An 18,889-nucleotide genomic window follows, 5' to 3' on the forward strand; every position below is an offset into this window, starting at 1 on the left:
TCGATTCGCTTGAGAAACGCAAGGGGAACGAGCGGGAGAAAAAGAAAGAGAGAGAGATAGAGAAAGGTCTTTGCGTTCCGCGTGCGGCAGCGCGCGGCCGTTCTGCGCGGCGTCGCGCGGCATCGTGTCGCGCCACGTCCCGTCGCGTTGCGTCGCGACGCGCGACGCCTCGGCGACACGCAATTTCACATTCGCGCCCGCCGGCGGTACAGACGACGGGAGGAGAAGGAAGAGACGGAGTAGGAGTGTAGGCAACAGCAGCAACGGCAGCGGCGACGGCGGCGGCGGCGGCGGCGGTGGCGGTGGCGGTGGCGGCGGCGGTAGCGGCGTCATCACACGCGCGTACTGGGGCCTAACGAACTCGTGTGTTGTAACAACGGCCGCGAGCGTCGACGCCGCGTCACGGCGTGGTGTGGCCGCGCGATAACGCACACGGGAGAGAGGGACGCCGTAGCCACGCAGCAACGTCACGTCCCCGATGGTGAGTCTGTGAATCGGAGTCGACGTCACGCGCGCGTCACAGCGAGTAAACGCGCCGCGCGCTCCGGATCTCCTTTACGGTCGAGATAAGCGCCGGCAGCGACCACGACAATTTTTGCGTAACGCAGACTCCCGGAAAGGCCGCGCGCGCGGACTTTCATTCCCGATTTTCGATTTGCTCGCGAGGTCGTGCCGTCTCCCTCGTTTATTTTCTTTTTCCATTCCCTTCTGCTTTATTATTCATTTGTTGTTCCCCGCGCCGTCTTGCCATTTGTCTTCGCTCTTTCCACTCGCGGTCGCGCGGGCGAGACGGGGGACGAGAAATCGTGACGCGAATGCGAGGCGCGCGGAACGAGAAACGGCTTTATTCGTCCGCGAAATCCCTTCGCCCGGTAACGAGGATCGATGCGTTTCTCTCGCGCGCGATTTATCGTTTTCCAATGACGTGCAGGTCCCTCGGACGAGATTGAGCCTCGTCGAAAGCGAAATCGGAGGTCAAACGTCCACCGATATCGCGTTAGTCGATGATCCGTCGCGATCGCCGTCTAATTGCCGTCAATTCGCAGATTGATCGGTAAGCCGTTTGCGGCGAGGGAGTGAAAAACGCGGATATTGCGTTCCGCCGGTGGAAATTGCGCGCTGGCATTGTATAATTGTGCGCAACAACCGATTATCGCTGATTAATTCGATACCTGAAATTTTTTTCACTCCGTGTACATGTTTTTTAGAGCCCAATATCGTTTTATTTCCCCCCCCCCCATTTTTTTCCACAATTATTCACTTTACTCGTCGGAGCAGTTCCTTTTTTTAAACCGTCCAGGCCCTGCACGCCGAATCGTGTCCTTTGTCCACGCCGTATACATCGACGTAGGATTGGCTGAAAATTAATGAAATTCTCCGCACTGCTGCGACTTTTATGTCACAGTTTTGTTATTGTTCGAGCGCGCTGCTTAATCCCGCTCGGCCCGAAGTTGGCAATCGATCGGAATTCTTGGACTCCTCACGCGACTTTTATACACTCCGCCATTTGTAATATAACTGTGACATTTACGTGTGTAATCGTTGAACCAGTGATTCCCGACCGGGAGTGCACGCGTTCCTCGCGGAACGCGCTAAATATAATTAATTTGTCGCACAATTTTTTTCCACGAGTCGTACAGTCGCATGCACATTTTTAAGAGAATCTGTTCTCGGGCACGTATCAGACTGCGGATATCGAGATTGAGATTAGGTTGCAATTTGACGAATCGGAGTAAAGTTCATTAATCTCGAGCTTAGTGAATTTTACTCCGACTGGTCAAATTTCAATCTAATCTCAATCTGAATCCGTAGTCTGGTACGGGCTTTAAGAATCACTGCATTAGAGATTCTCTTTGGTTCTTTTGATGTCACACGGAGTGTTCCAGCTGTAACAAACCATCTCTCTCGTCATCGAGCCACAAATGGACGTTTCCGAGGCGCAAACCGCTGAGGGCATTGTGGTGTACAGATTTCGGGCATCGCTAGACTGAGAAACATTACTACGCTCAGACAAATATCCTGGCCTGTCTAATCGGATAATCAATTACATATTAACGAACGGATATATTCAATTAAATTGTAGAGGAAAGTCCTCGATTATGAGATAGGTTTTCAACGTCCAAATTCAATCGCAAATCTTTTTCGCAACGACTACACGATCCAACAATCAATTTTTCACGAAACAGATTTCACTCCATATAAATTCATGGTGGAACCAACACATGCCTATTGATTTAGCAGAAACTTTGTTATCTCATAATAGGGGACTTTCCTCTAGATCCGATAAAAATATAATCGGTTTTTCGATTAAATTTCATCGGTAACTGCAATTTCATTGGATAAATTTCATCGAATATATCCATAATTTACTCGGAAAACTTAATCAGAAAAACCGATGGTTAATTTTTCATCGGAAACGCTACGTAATCGATTTAATGAAAATTTTTCTCAGTGAGGCATTTTGTGGGCATTAGCGGGTGTTATTTAAGGAAAGAGGCAAGAACAGTCAAGATAACAAGATAAAGCAATGCTCACTGGACATTCGTACGTACTGGCGTGCATGATTTTGGTCAGCGGTTCTTCCCTAAACCGCTGTTAGATGTTAGATATCTTTAAAAGTTACACGTCTGCCTGTGAAATTGAAAGCCTGAAATAAGACTTTACTTCCCATTTAGTGGCTCGGCGAGTCTGCTTCGTTTTCAACGTTTGTTATCTGTCGACTTCCCCGCGTCTCGACGAGAGGTTGATCAAAGCATTCGTAGATGAAGGGCAACTTAGATGGTCTTCCCTATAATGTGCCCTGCCCCTCCTCCCCAGAATCACCGGTTCCTCTCTCTTTCCCGCGATGTTGTCACGTCGACCGGTCGAAGTCAAGGGTAAAGTCGGCCGTATACGCGTGATTGGGAAATCACAAGGGAAACCTTTCTCTCATTTTCGGTCGCCGCGACCAGCTCTATCTCTCGCTCGCGACTCCAATCGCTTGATTACTCACTGTGCAACAGCGTTGAATTGCGTCAGTGTTTACGCGCCGAGGTCGTGCAGCTGAACGCGGCGCGAGACACTTTTCGAGTATCGCATGGTAGAAATTGATCAATTTCCCGAGTTGTTACGGAGCACCCGAGACGTCCTCGTATCACCGTTAAACGACACTCGACCGTCGGAGCACGGTGTCCCGCTTCAAACGTAAATACGATTGTAAACGCGATTATGTAAAGTTATACGCATAAACGCTCCCGTAATGACATTTGAGAATTGCAAAGCGAAATTAAATACTTGGAAATTTCAAAGCGCATCGATTGACCATCCGATATCTGACTTTGTCATTAATGTCGACGAGGTGTGCAATCGGGGATTTTTTCCATTTTTAATGCATCGGCAAATTGGATCGTAAAATAAGTTGGGATAAATTATGTTTTTTTCTCCATTTTACGACAAACAAGGCACAAACTAATTGTAAGACGAGCTCTAAAGCCACGATGCTAAGAATCGGGAAATTATCTTTTATGGAGAAGCTTCAAGTTGATTGGCTACACGTTGCTGAATGTTTCACGCGTAACGAGTCGAGAAAACCAAGGGGGCAACCACTTGATGTAATCGTGTAATCGTTTTGTCTTAATTTTCAAGTTTCTTCATTTGTTAGGCAATAAACATAAAATTTGAACATTTTCTCAATTTCTTTTCGTTTTCCAAAAAAAATCTACTTCTTTTAGGCCTAGTTCCACAGTGGCTAGTTAGCTTAACTAGTTGTTAAGTAGTGATGCCAACCACTGAAACAAAATTCGGTAAGCTATATACAAGGTTAGATTTTGAAAAGTTGCATTTTCGCAAATAAGCTTAAAAATATATGTACAAATTTATTTATAGACTTTATATATTTTCAATATTTTACTTATGCAATTTGCGAAAATGCAACTTGTCAAAATCTAACCTTGTGTATAGCTTACCGAATTTTGTTTCAGTGGCTGGCATCGCTACTTAATAACCAGTTAAGCTAACTAGCCACTCTGGGTTTTAGTAAATATCCAAATATAATATATATCATAGTTCACACCTATAAGCGCGTATTCTTTTCATAATAAGACTGAAGTAGTCGCCGTTAGAACAACAGCGAGTTGAAACGTTGATGCACCTTTGCGCGCAAGTTTGGAACAATAAACAGTAAATACAAATGCAAAATTACGTTTCGTTAAGACCACGGATTAGACTAGTGGGAAAAGTGGGAAGCAAGGAGACATGTGACCGAATACTACAATCTTAACTGAAATTGCCTCTGCAAGCAAACACTTCTTTCTTTCTTAGTAAAATAAGAAAGATATAACAACTCTGTGAGGTTTAACAATTACATGTTTTTAAACGTGCGTATAAGAAAATTATTTGCAATTAGATGAGATTATTTGTAATCAGATGAAATCGTATGAAATCAAATGAAATCGTGTAATCGGTGGGACAACATTTTAGCCAGTGGTTACCCCCTTGGAGAAAACGGTTGTCCGTCGTGTTCGTCCGCTCTTAGGCGACTCGTGTAACTCACCGGGATTCTTATCTCGACTTGCTGATTTCTCGACAATGTTAACGACTAGACGTAAATACGTGAGGGATGCGTTAACGAAAATTCCGATCGATGAAATTAGACTTTACTCGAGAAAATATACATACACACACATACACACCATAGGCGATCAATAACGTTCTCGGCGTTCCATTTTTCCGAGATTGGACCTTATTATCTCGAGTAAGTTTCCTCGTTTTACCTAGCGTTGTCAGGACGTATCGATCGGCTCGTGAAAACGTGAGTACGCGGATAATAATAAAGAGACGGAGATTCGAAAACGAAGGATCGATCTTCTTGGATTATTTCGACGACACGGATCGTAATTACCCGTCTGTCTTCGTATCTGAAGCTCTTGTTCGACTTCGGCTCCCACAGCAATGGCTGCAGATCGTGAATATAGAGGAAAGTCCCATATTATGAAATAGGATCCTAATATGGGACAGCGGGATTTCTGTTAAATTAATGAGCGTCATCAGTTGATTCCACCATGAATTTATTGAAAACCAGATTTTGCTCCAATGGCAATAATTTCATGGTGGAATCAACTTTAATAATTTAATGGAAAATTCATTGGTAGATTGTGTAATTGTTGTGAAGAGAGAGATCTGTGATTGTATTTGAATGTTGAAACCCTGCTGTCTCATAATAGAGGACGTTCCTCTACATGTAAAACCTGCTTACTGTTAGAAGGATGATATAGCTAAATTATAGCGGATTCGGTTGGTTGCACTAGTGCGCCTTGTTTACAGACAATTCTTATATTTAAAGATCATCTTAAATACGTCTTGCAACATTTCTTATCCAGAAAAATGGTCTGTACAACGTTTACACGGATTATTTTTTGACTAAATACTCTTTGAACACGTATTTAAGATAAAGTTAAATATAAGAACTGACTATAAACAAGCCTTAGTGTGCACCCAGTGTAAGCAAGCGAATTCGCTATTAGAGAAAATCCATATGTACGCTGTGAAAGATTTTGACGTAGAACTTTTCCGCTTCGCAAGAGAGATCGAGAACCGCGACTGATTGAAGGGTCGGCATGCAACGGCGGTTGATATCGATTCAATAAAGCCGACGCTATTATTGCCCGATCGAATTCTGCTTACATTCGTAGAATATTACTCGCTACTAGTGACATTGTGTCATCTCACCGAGTATATAAGTGTCAGGGTCGGACTTAACATCGTGGCGAACTATAGAGACAGCTATCGGCAAGGGAAGAATATGCTCTTCAATAATTAACTGTGAGGTCTACCAAAAGACGCGTAAAAGTTTCGGACGTTTATTTGAACTTTTTTCGATACTGTCGTCGACTTCAGTCGACAGCCCTAAGTACGTGCATCGACTTTAGCCAAATGTTATTCAACTTTTTATTTAAACGTGCGCGGAGAGAACTTTCTCTTAAAATTTACCCTGAAAATCGTGTAATCGTGGGTTAATTTATTCCACTTACAAAAAAAGAATAAATAAATAATTTTTATGCAAGATCGCGCGCACCTTGAAAGTCGTCACTTTCGTTTGGACTAAATTCAGCGAAACGGATTCTTCATAAATTCTTATTAGCCCACATCGAGCACCTGAATTCGCCAATTAAAGTAATTTCAGATGTGACACGCGAGAGACGCTCGCTGCGTCAGTGTCTGCGTCATTTACGCGGATAACGACGCTACGTTAACGATTGTAGGCGATGACCTCACTCTCCGCCCAGGCACTACGGGCCCAATTAGCATCTCCCTGCGCGGCGCGACTTTGCATATGCGACTCGTGAATAAAGGCTCGATCTGCCAATTATCTACACAACGGCTCTCTTTTGAATGAACGGCACTTTGTGGCCCGCTCCGCGCTTTCGCCGCGATGAAAATACGTATATCGCGCCGAGCACCCACCTGACCTGCTAAAAATAACGAGAGTAACCCGCTCCTTCCTTCGCCGTTTCGTTACTTTGCAGATGCTGATAAATGTTCGAGAAATGTCACGGAAGCTTCCGTGTCTCTGAAGCTAATTGCATAATGGTTTTCCTCGAGAGACGTCATAATGTTAATCCATCATTAATTATAATATATCAAATTAGAGGTGACATCAGAAGAGAACCGAGGAGCTGCATGTGGCTACATCCGCAGCATGCGTCGGATTACGAATAAATCCGGTTCGATAATGATATCTTTTAGGGAGACGTCTCTCGATAATTTATTTTTTATCCGCGAGTAATGAATTTGTAAGCGCAGCGTGAACGAACAATTTATATATTCCGACGTGCATTGTAGAGAAAAAGGGAACTGTCAGCTTTCGTTCAACGTCGTCTCTGACGTCACGATCTGGCATAGCTGCCGAGTGACGTGCCGGAAGCCTTAATATTCTTAAAAGGCGGTCCTCTTGTCCCTGATCGAAAGCGGATCTCAGTTTGGCTCTACATCACCAAGTAAATGATGTGCAATATCGACGAAGTGACCCTCATGGTGACGTGCGAACCTTTATTCTACCAGTTCTAACTGATCAGCAAGATTGCTTTATTCCGATAAGCTTCCGCGACACGCACATCTCTTTCCACGTGCTGTTAGAGGACTTATTTATGAGAACTAATACGACTTAAGCCACCGAACCGCCGACCTGATTCCGAACGGAAGTAAAATTTCTCTCGGAAATATTTGAGGGAAAGTTTAGATATTTGATGAATTTTACGCGCAACTTTTCAGACTGTGTTTCTCTTCAAATGCAAATGAAATAGAGCGCGTTCCCTTCGATTTTTCCTGTTTTATCGATTGAAACAATAAAATTGCGTTTATTCGCGCAATGCTTCATTACAGCTCGCGCTTATTTAAGTACCTGTCAAAATATTATTTTCGAGTAAAGTTAGTGCGTTTATTTACTTCTTTTTTGCTAGCACGGAAATTTTTTATTCTCTGCTCTTTTCCCTCGAGATTTAAAATCCTGAATAATACTGGCATAATAGGTATTCATACAGAAATCTGCATAATCGCGTAAGATCTATTGAGGTGGTGAAGCAAGCGAGGCCTCGCATAAACAGGCGCATCTTTATATCGCTGTATTATTTATTATAATTTTAAATAACGGAAGTATCGCCGCATCTCTGGTTACATAAGTAAAGTGTTTATTGTAACGACGAAGCGGAACGTTGATTTACGTCAGAGATTTTTCCTTGCAATACGTATCTTCTATGTTTTTGTTTTTTCCTTTGACGCCACTTCGTTGATTACAACTAATGCGTGTTTGTATTTCCTGCTCTTGGACGCACGTACTCGCAAAAATGTTTATCCTACATTAAAATATGAATATTACATTCTTTCTTACGCAGAATGTGTACAAGATTATCATCTTTCACCTTCGCACGTCCGTCTTTGTAACATTTTAAAAATACGCACACTTACAGAGATATTGTGCTTTCAAAGGGTCGATATCGCATCGATTTCATATCAGTTCAACTTGATCTCTCGTCTAGTTCTCTTTCTCACTTTCATTCGTATTTAATAATCAACGATGCAATTTCAATGGGCTTTGCACTCTTCTGCCAAAGCGTGCAATTATTCTTTTTTGACTAATATCTTACTATCGTAGTGGTATTGGCCAAACAATTAATATGTGATCTTCTATAATTTTGTAACAGATTACTTGAGAAGGGTCCAAATCCGGGACCGAAACATTGTCACGTGTTTTGTTTTTAAAAATACAAACATTGGCCGGTGTAGGTTGTTAAAATTGGATATCGTTGATTTCATATCATTTGATAAAGATAAAAGGGATTTGGAGATTAAGAAAAACACTTTCATTAAAAACAGTCCTTTGTAGAATTTGTAGAAGATGCACGTTCACACACCAAGTAACGACGACTCTTTTAATTGAGTATAACGGGGCTCGCGAAGTAATTATCTTTTACATAACTGTTTCTCGTTCTTCGCGAGATGGAAGAACTTGATAATTTCGGAGAATTCAAGTGGAGACGTAGGCAAGTTCTCCGAGAAAATTCGCTGGGGTGACGGGCGATCGTAGAGGCGTCAACCTTATCGTTCATTGCCTTCTGGAATTATTAAGTCGTTATCTTGATGCAAACTTATTTAGCTCTTTCGTTTGTGATGTTCAATTCCGTGTCTTCCTCCTCTTTCGTCACCGCTCTCTCTCTGACGTTCCTTGTTTACTGTAATGCAAACAGTTTTATCGTGTACAATCGGGCGCTTCGGGTGGAAGTATGAATCATGAATGAGTATAAAGCACCTTCGCAATTGTGTATGTACCCGCACGTATTCGCTTGTGTTATGTTGCGACTGATATTATCTTCCAAGGTTAGACGCGGAAATGCATTCCACGTTTTCGCGGGATTAAATCTTCGGGTACGGAGATGTATATACCGTGAACTTTAAGATTTAAGGACAGACCGAAAAATATTAATCTCGAATGTTTACGTCGTGATTCGGAGAGGCGCCGTTCTTTCTTCTTTTTCAATAAATTTAATTAAATATTTAATTGACATTTAATTGCAAATTTATCAACATATTGATATATAAACACGGATATATTTATAAATTAATTCATATCCGTGGAATTCTATCGCTCGTAACAAAACAGTGATTTCCTGACTCCGCATGATTTGCATTTAATCGTGATGTACTATCTAGTTATTTTTCTACTCCATCGTTATAGTCTATCATTTTCTAGCCATTAGCGTATCACTGATTTCATTGAAATATTATTTTCTCTGGTGTGACGTTAAATATAAACATATTAAATTCGCGGAAAGACCTTATGATATAAAATCCCGAGTTTGTTTATTCTGTTACAATGTTTGCATCTGTATTGCTGACATATTAATCTTTCTTTTTTTTTATTTTATTATTTGCAACAGGAAGAATCACAAAAGAACAATAAACAAAGCTCGATTAAAATCATTTTATACAATCACCCTGATCTATCTCTCGTTCTCATGATCTGAATATCTACAACACTATCAAACGCTTAAATATTCCCAACCAGATCGTGGAATTTTGCAGTTGTGTGGCGAAATATATTATGTAAGCCTTTGATCGGACGACCTTCGGAAAGGAGCTTTTATTATTCACGGAAATTCGCACAGAGAACGAATCGTTAAAGTCCATCGCAGCTTCCGGGAAACGGTTTTGTTTCCCGGAACGGGCAGAATTTTCCCACAAGTTCTGCGTATCTTGGCACGCTCGCGATAGGTCCCGTCTGATTCGTCCGGATCCCCGACGCCATCGTAGATTTTCGACGATAGTGACTTTGTAATACAGCGAAAACGTACGATTAGGTGAAGCTGCGCAAAGTGCTGCCCGACGACGGCGGCGGTGGCGGCTGCGGCGGTGGCGGTGGCGGCGGCGGCGGCAGCGGCGGTTCCTCGCGGCGACGATTGTTCCTCGCCACTTCCGGCTATACATCGCGCAAGGGATATCGAAGAAAGCTTACACGTGCAAAAGGTACCATTTGCTGACCTCGCGTTCACGTAACAAAAACTAATCCAGTCGAATTGTCCGAATGACTAATCCACGCACGTTAACTATTATAATTTGACTAATCTTCCGCGGCAGCCTTCACGAATCACTTTGCGACGTAGAATCCACCGCGAAAGTCACTCGGCGTACCTTGGAGGCTGTGCCCAATCGAATCGACCGCGTGTTTTAGGAAGCGACGAGACGCAATATGCCGCTAACTACGTATCGACGGATATGCTCGGCGTATAAACACCAAGTTTAATTATTTGGAAATGGTTGGCGTGTAAATAACCTTGATATTAACGCGCAGATACTTTCGCGTTAAAATTACCACCCGCCGCAGCACGCTCGGCGTTTTCGAGGCGTATACTTTGTGGGACGCATTAAAATATGCGAAACGCGAGATAAGGCGGGTTTCGAGATAAAACGAAAGCCCGCGATGACGGTTTATCGATTTCCACCCGCGACGCGATATACCTACGTTATTTACTTCGCGAAATTTCTGTCTAGCGTCATGCGCGTTCTCAAAGATGTGCTGTTGATCGCAGCATCTGCATCTACTCGGCTCGGTAGCGCGTTTTCCCACAGTTTACGAAACGCAGTTTTGTTCCACACCGCCTGTCGCCTCGTAAATATATCACTTTTACAAGTCACTAATCGCATGTGAAAGTAATGGGCGAAAATAAAGAGCAAATTAAAACGCACGTTGCAGCTTGGGGAAAGCAGCTAATGTTAATCCGCTTGTAAAATTTGCAGGCAAATTTGTAAATTCGCGAATATACCGAGACAGCCAAGCCTGTAGAGAACGGATTTCAGGAAACTGTTTCCAAATTTTGTCGACAGAAAGACTACAGATTTGATTCTGGTTTTGATCACATGATGTTGGCAGAACATCAACAGAAACGTAACAAAGCTTGATAACGTGTTTAGACAGCAGATTGGCGGCAAAAATCGAGCGGATCCTGCTCACGCAAAATGGCGACAGATCGCAGAAGAAATCGAGCAGAATCTGCTGACATAACTTGTTGGCAGATTGGTAACGAAATGGAGCAAACTCTGTCGTTTAGTAGCGCAAAGGTACCCATACACATTCCGGAAATTCTCTGAGAAAAAACTGTGCAGTCCTGGCTTTTAAACGGTAGATCCTGCTCAATTTCTGCTGCCAGTCTGCCATCAAACTGCGCCGCGCAGATCCTGCTCGCATAAACTGGACCTGGTTTTTGCCGACAATCTGTTGACAGCGTACGTTTCACAGACTCTGTTTTGCCAAAACAAAGCCAAATGCGGACACAGATGGCTATGGTTTCGGTGTGGGTTTCTGATGAATCTGCTGCCAATCGGATGCCAATCTGCTAACATTTTGCTGACTGGTTAGGTTTTATTCGCATTCTCTTCGCAACACGGAAAGACTTATGGTAGAGCTGGAAAACGGGCTTGGAATCATTGTTGTACTCGCGTGTCGATGATGTAAAATTACGTGCCCGAGGCGCAAATTGTACATAACGCGATAATTTGATAAACGAATGCGATTCGTGCGATACCCGTTACCGCGATATTATCTGAGAGGTTTTCATTTAAGGCAACAGATAAAAAAAATCAATTCAAGGAAACACATCAATATTTACGTCTTTACATACATAGGCCCCGGTATTCATAGTCAGATCTTATATTCAAGATTGTCTTGAATTTATCTAAAGATGCTGTATGGAATGTTTCATTGGTTACGGAGTATCTAAAGTATGATCTTAAGTCTTGAATATAAGATCTGACTATGAATACCGGCCATGGTGTCTCAGAATCATCGCTTCCTCTTTTACTTGGAAATTTTCGGCGAGTTTGAGGACGATCTCTCGAGACATTGATCATTCCTGTCGTAAGCATGCTCCAGATGTTTCTAAGAATTTCGCTCCTAAAGCGCTCTAACGAGCAAAGACAATTCATCCTTCGGTTTTAATCTCGCATACATTTCAGCCGGCCCTCGCGTAAATTTGATCGAAGTGTTTAATATTGAAATATACGCGGAAGACGGTAGAGCGCCCGGTCAAATTTTCGTCAATAAGAAATTGGAAGTAATCGCTCGTGGGCGAGAGTAGTCTCGACGTGCTCATTTTCCCGTCAGCTGTGTACACACGCACCGGCGCCGTCGCGAGTGACGTTATAAACGCCCGGTATTTCGGACTCTTCCTCCGCCGATCTCCTTTTCAAGGCGGCAGCGTTTCGCGTCGTGATCGGATCGGCGATTATCGTGAATCTCGCGTAGATTATGAGATACGTGCCGAGTCTCGCGAGGTGGCCGATAAAGTTGTCGACGGCGGGCGGCCCGCAGCCGCCGGTTCGCGAAGACGCTTCGGAATCAGTCGTTCGTCTCGTCGCGGCCGCACTCGACCTCGCGTCGTCCTTCGACGCGTGGCAATTTCTCAGGTCGACAGAGAGGCGACCAGGTGAGCGCTCGCGGTGGATCAGTCCGCGACCCCGCGAAACGGGGAGTTGCGCGCGGTCACGTTCGCCGATATCGAGCTATTCACGGGCTACCCTTTTAGCGCGAAATGAGAATTTTAATATGTATCACTCGGCACCGTCGGTATTGTTCTAAATTCATTCTCACGCGCGTACATTTATTACGGCGTTATTATGAGGATAATTCGTGGAAGCAAGGGGCGGCACACATTTGTCCGGGAATCCTCCCTGGAAGCAACGAGGAAATAAATTCAATTTCGTGAGAAACATTAGAGAGTACAGTGGAGGTCTGATGAATGTATATTTTAATCCTTCTGGTACACCGCAAGTTAAATGCCGCGTAAAGAGATGATGAAATGTATATCTCTCACTGTTCAGCGTGTACAATACGCGTAAAAAGGCCTCTGTTTTCGAACCGCGCAATGCTATGCTTTCTCACGATCGATCTTGCGTGTGCTCGTGCCGCGTAAAGTGCGAAAGTGATTAAAATGTCACGATGTATTAACGAGTTAAACTCTGGCATAGATAGGAGCTAGATATGTGCGATACAAATTGGTGACGATGCTACATTAAATACGGCGCTCTCAGTGCGCACAAACTGCTCTTATTAAATGTTGTTATTTAATAAGATATTTTGTCACTTTCCTCGAAATTCTACTTTACGTAACAAATTGAAGGTATATGAAGTATATGAAGTGTGCATCGCGCGAAAGGCGATCCTTATATAGCTTTTAATTAGCGTAAACTTTATTCGATACGACCGTGATAATGCAATTGCGACGATTAAGCCCTAGAAGTATAATTAAGGAAGAAATTATATATCTTTAATTAACCGCGTGCCTCTCAGTTCCAACGCAGACTCGTACATTTATAACATTGTTACGTATGAGGAAAGGTGCATTAAAATGGCCTGCAGTCACGTCTATCGTTATAAATCTCAGTCGACCTTATTATCATATTTCAAAGCTTTCGATCAGCCTCTCCGAACCGCAGATTGCTATACTCTGTGCGAAATCTAATTAACAATTCTAGGTCACCGAAGTTTAATTAACAGCTTATTAATTCTCAATCCGCAGTGGCGGTACAATGAGACCATTCCGCTTCCTTTCGTTTAATGTTATTCGCAGTTTCTTATCTAGTCGTAAGATATCGCTTGAACAATATCATGAATCTTTTTATCTCCTCCACGTAAAGTACACGCATTAACCGAGGTGTAAACCGCTGACCAAAATCATGTACACCAATGTCTACTAATGCCCAGTGGGTATTACTACTCTTATTATCTTATTTTATCTTTATAATGCCTCAGCAAGGCCTAATGCCCAAAAATGCCTAGTAATGCCCAGTAATGCCGCAAATCTGTACACTACAATGCCCTCAGAGACTTACCCCACGATATTAACGAAGAGAGAAATAGCAAAACATTAAAAAAAAAACGTTAAGAGTTAATATTCTAATTGCGTATAATCAAGTTACGTATGAAACAATATAATACAAATTTTGTATTAAAATAATCGCCAAGAAGCGATACGAGACTGATAGAGTTTCGAACGGCATTTTGTCGAAGATGTCGAGTAGTAGCAGACATTTCTGCGAAGATATGTCGAGGGATCGCGCGAAGAATGGCATTTGAAATGCCGATTGCGGGGCGTCCAACACAAACACAGGATGTGACGTATATTTGCAGTGTTGAGGATGTTGACGCCGAGGCGAGCAGGACCGGTGGGCCCCGAGGAAATCGGGGACGGGCCCGGTGATAAGGGCGCGGGCAGCGCGACGAGCGGCTCGGTCACTCCAGGCGGCTCCTACGAGAACGGCGACAACTCGAAGGAGTTCCTGTCGACCGGAAGGACCGGCAGGAGGAACGCGCTACCGGACATCCTTGGCCGACACGCCGAGACGGGCCTCACCGACCTATCGGACCGTTTCGAGGAACTGTCCACCCACACAGGTTGATCAACCTTATTCTTTCGCCGCTCGTAAGCTCGAACAGGGAAACTGTAATTAATAAGTAACAATGAAGAAAAAAATGTCCTTTGCTCTGCCTCGCTGGGACCGCCAAGTCCTGGTACGCACGTATTTACGCTCCACTCGGTTTACCGGAGTGTTGTGAGATAAAGCTTCGCTTATTGCTTTCTTTAATTCTGGAGAAAGAAACGTTACGTTCTTTGTCTGTTATATTCTCAATGGCTGCGCAATGCGTTGTTCTTTCGAAGGAGACCTGGGTCGCTCAAGGCCCCGTGTGTTACAGATCATTCGACCAACAGCGGGCAGGATCCGAATATACCGAGTACCTCGAAACAGCACGGCTGACATGCCCGTGAGACTTCGTAGCGGATCTCGCTGTTGCGACACATTGGGCCTTTCCACCACCGATGACGACGACGATGAGGACGATGGAAGCGTGTATCGTTTCTATGAACAAAGTCCTCGAGTGCTCTTTGGTTCACGTTGCTACGAATGTATCGATGAACGACTGACACGCGTAAACGATGAATCCAACACGCGTTTCGTCTTTCGCTAGGGAATGCTAGAAAATATTTGACGGGAAAGCTGACAAGAGTTTGGGCTCGAAGGAAACTGATGGAAAATTCAAGGGTTCGATGAGACTTCTCTCAAGAAATCATAATTTGTTAAATTTGCTTTCAACTTTGCGGGCAAACTTTACGAATTATGAGCTTGTCTCGTACAATGAATTTTTCGAATAGCACTAAAAGGGAACCAATGATCTTTTGCCATTAAGGTAAAATCGACCCGCCACTCGAATAAAAAAATACCAAAGGGATTAGTTTTGCCAGACAAAAAGTCCAGTAGCTTGCGCGGAACATTAGAATCATGCACGTTTATCTTTTCGGACTAAAAGCGAGATACGCTTTGACTCATTGTCATTGATGCGAGAGCAGATTGTAAATAAATGCTGAAATGTCCATAAACTGAAAACTTTTTACTTCGTTTTCTTATCGCTACCGAGGTACGAGACGAAAAGTGAAATTTGGAAAAATGTTTTTCAGCTCGTTTCAACATTTTCTGTGCTGGAATAATTGACGATGTCATCACGTATTTCTGTAGATAGACTCTGTTAGGATTGTAGCGTATTAAAACTGGCAAAGTAAATATTGAGGCAGTTAAATTCGCTAAATGTGATACAATATTTGGCACGACTCTGGCTTTGTTAATAACGATGCTGTTTAAAAAGATACAGCCGTTGCGTATGCATGTGTGCGTGTGTGCGATGCATATTTTTAATAAAGTTTCTACGAAAAGCCCGTTTTATTTTATATTACGCGATTATTAATTAAAATACTACGAGAAAGGAGCCAATGAAAAACGTGCCATCAGAAAAACTCGTTAAATAATTTAGAATTTTCCACTTTGTGCTGTTGTTAAATTTTACAAGTTCCGCCCTACGTGGATAGCGGGAGAGAATTAATTGTACGCTTTTAATAACCAGGAGCGGCATTGATATTAATACACAGTGTATCCGTGATAAATACGAGTATTAATGAAGTCATATATCGTAGACTTACCGCATCCCTCCTCAAAAAACTTGCGTACTTTGTGACGTCGCTGCAGTACGCAAAATATAACAGAGCGTCCTACATTGCGTTAAATCCCGGATCCTTAATTCCAGCCCGTAATTCCCAGATTCGTTGATCAGTTTGGTTGCAACAGGATTTAGGTTGCAGCGAACGACGGCTCCGCTCGAGATATTCGCCAACGAAACGCTCGACTCGGTGCCGATGAATCTAATTGCAAGTGCGAGATTTAACGCGGCCTAAACTCCACGCGCTTTCGACGAGACGCTCTCGTCTCTTTTTCCCCGAATAAATCTTATTGATTTCTAGACTCTCGCGGTGAGAAAAGTACTCGAGAGCGGCCTTTCGACGCACTGCTCCGACAACGTGTTCTAGAACGTTAACTCGTGCGAGATTAACTCCGAGGTCTCAACGACCGTAATTTCTCCTTAAAAAATTTATTTTGAAAATATAAATCTTGCGACATTTAAGTTACGGGGTACGGTATCGCGATATTAATTTTATTAAACGTTGCGCATTTACTTAGGCCGCTCCGTTACCGTTCGATTAGCTCTTCTCATTAACGAACGTTATACAGCAGGCGGCAACGCGCCAAGTACCGAGGCACTTTTTTTAGCGGCCGAGTAGATGTTTGTATAGATGGAATTAATAAAGCGTGTAATAACATAACGACGGCGGATGTGTACATACATACGTGTAGATTACCCGAGGGTGATACAGTTCACTCGATCGCGGGGTTGTCCTGGATTTTCACGAACATGCGTACGAGCATAGTTAGTATTAAGTTAATCAATAAGGTATGTTTAACGGACGATTAAATCTGTATATAGGCACGTCGTCGTGTAATCGCGCACACGCCCGTATTCTCAACGTACGTCTCGCGCTGAAAACTACCCTCTCGAGAGCCGTTCGGTTTCACGATCCATTTGCGTTTCAAGCGAGGAGGCCATTTTTTTTCTGCGCCGGGCAAACGGGAGCTGCGATTGGGGACTCGGCGTAAAGCGTACGTCGTAGAATATGGTTCACGTTCCGTGCGTGACATAAATAAACATTTTTGGACCTGCGTGTCTCTCGGCGATCTCGTCTTTACGCACTTACGAGGGACGGCAGACGAGGGAGAAGATTCGTCTGGCTTGGGCCACTTGTTACGACGCAGAACGCTCTGGCGATAAAATTAATTCGATATCTAGGCCGATAGGATCGATTCGAGAGCGCAAATTCGCTCTGGCTCGGCCGTATTATTGAGCACCGCTAAGACTCTCGACAAAGTATTCCGCGGAAACACGTGTGATAAGCAACGATAAATGATCTCTAATCAAATTCGTGTTGCGCTATCTAATCGTGCGATGCTTATAATTTAAGAATCGACCGCGCTTTCGAGCGACGGAGGGGGGGGGGGAGGGATCCGAGCGTCGATAATGTGTTTTTCACCTGCGTACCTGCTTTTCGTAGTCAATAACGGTATCGCGACGACCGGAGATAACGGGCTGTAAACGGGTGCTTGCACGATAAAAAAAAGAGCGGATTGTAACAGAGCCGATCCACTCGTACGATAGCCGTCAACGTTCGCGATTAGTATTTCGACGCAAATGATTTCTCCGAGCGCGTCGACGATCGGGGGCGCGATAACGCGCGATTGCGCCCATCCCGATAACACCGGTCTACGATACCGCTGCAATTATTGTTAAAAAATAATGGAGATCGATCGCGGCGCGAGGCACGGTCGAGCATCCCCCATGGCCTTTGTGCGTGAGTGTGGTATTTCCCGCGAGGAGAGAGACCCGTGCGCGCGCGGAACAGATCGACACACGATTGTAAAACGATGTACGTTACTTCTCTACCCGTGGGAACACAATACAATTTTGATTCATACGTCGCCAGCTCCTTACGCAACCTCACCATTTTCCTGTTCCTATAACGTGGAAAGTAATTCTCGTCTCTCGAGATTGTACACAACGTTGAGCGTTGAGCTCGCTGAAATCGGCTCTTGTGGTAAGCAAATCCTCGATTCAACGGGCTAGAAGGGAAAGGCTGTGAAAATAACCGAATGGCCATTTTCTGCTTGTTTTTAATGTAAAAAAGCTTTGATACAATGTACAGTACTGTGTAAATGTAAAAATACTAAACTGTAATGAAGAGTATGTAACAGTTGCTCACTTTTCGATAGTGCAGTTGGGGAGTATCTTAATTTCCCAATTAGCTCGAATTTTTGTGTTACATTCAATTCACACGCTTCCTTTTAACTTATCTGTCACAGAGTTTAGGATTGTTGAATTCTGTTTTAATTTTTAATTATTAACATTATTAATGTACTGTATTATTATTTGGCCGATTTGTTAAATCTCAAATCTTTTATATCGAGATTAGTTGAATCGAGGGTCTCCTGTACTTCGATTAATTCAAAGAACCTTTTTATTCACTGAAATCTTTCAATCTGCGTAAAAATGAGAGGGCAAGGCTCTTACAAATGTTCTCTCCATTGAGATAAAACAATTATTAAATTTGACGACAGTTTGCTCAGCTCATTACTTTATCACGCTTATTTATTATGATTTACCTGCGTAAAAATATGCGTAAAATTTCACTTTGCAAAATCTGACGTAAAGTATAGCCCGAAAAAGGAAACTGCACCGCGCATCTCTCGCAAATGTAGCGCGGGTATAATTCCAAACAGATTTATCTAAAATGTATTACGATGTAATACACTTTAGATAAATCTGTTTGCAAGTGACTGATGTAAGCAACGATCACCTTAAAGAATAACCTTTTTTAATAAAAAAGATGAAAAAGACGCCAAATATAAGCGCCATCCAATCGAGAATTATATAATTTAATTATTTGGACATATTTTGTTAGAAAAAAGAAACATTTTTATCTTCTCTACA

At 43.2% G+C, this 18,889-nt stretch overlaps 1 protein-coding gene across 1 annotated transcript; it reads left to right on the forward strand.

Moving 5' to 3' along the window:
• Positions 1–374: 374 nt before the first annotated feature.
• On the forward strand, positions 375–17,876 carry LOC105569620 (cAMP-dependent protein kinase inhibitor beta-like). Its single transcript, XM_012026226.1, has 3 exons — positions 375–481; positions 14,156–14,419; positions 14,720–17,876. The coding sequence occupies exons 2-3, from the start codon at positions 14,164–14,166 to the stop codon at positions 14,779–14,781; spliced, it is 318 nt and encodes a 105-aa protein (XP_011881616.1). The 5' UTR covers positions 375–481; positions 14,156–14,163; the 3' UTR covers positions 14,782–17,876.
• The last annotated feature ends 1,013 nt before the right edge of the window (positions 17,877–18,889 follow it).

Source organism: Vollenhovia emeryi, unplaced genomic scaffold (genome assembly GCF_000949405.1).
Source record: "Vollenhovia emeryi isolate VEMERY1.0 unplaced genomic scaffold, V.emery_V1.0 DF939123.1, whole genome shotgun sequence".
NCBI classification, from domain to species: domain Eukaryota; kingdom Metazoa; phylum Arthropoda; class Insecta; order Hymenoptera; family Formicidae; genus Vollenhovia; species Vollenhovia emeryi.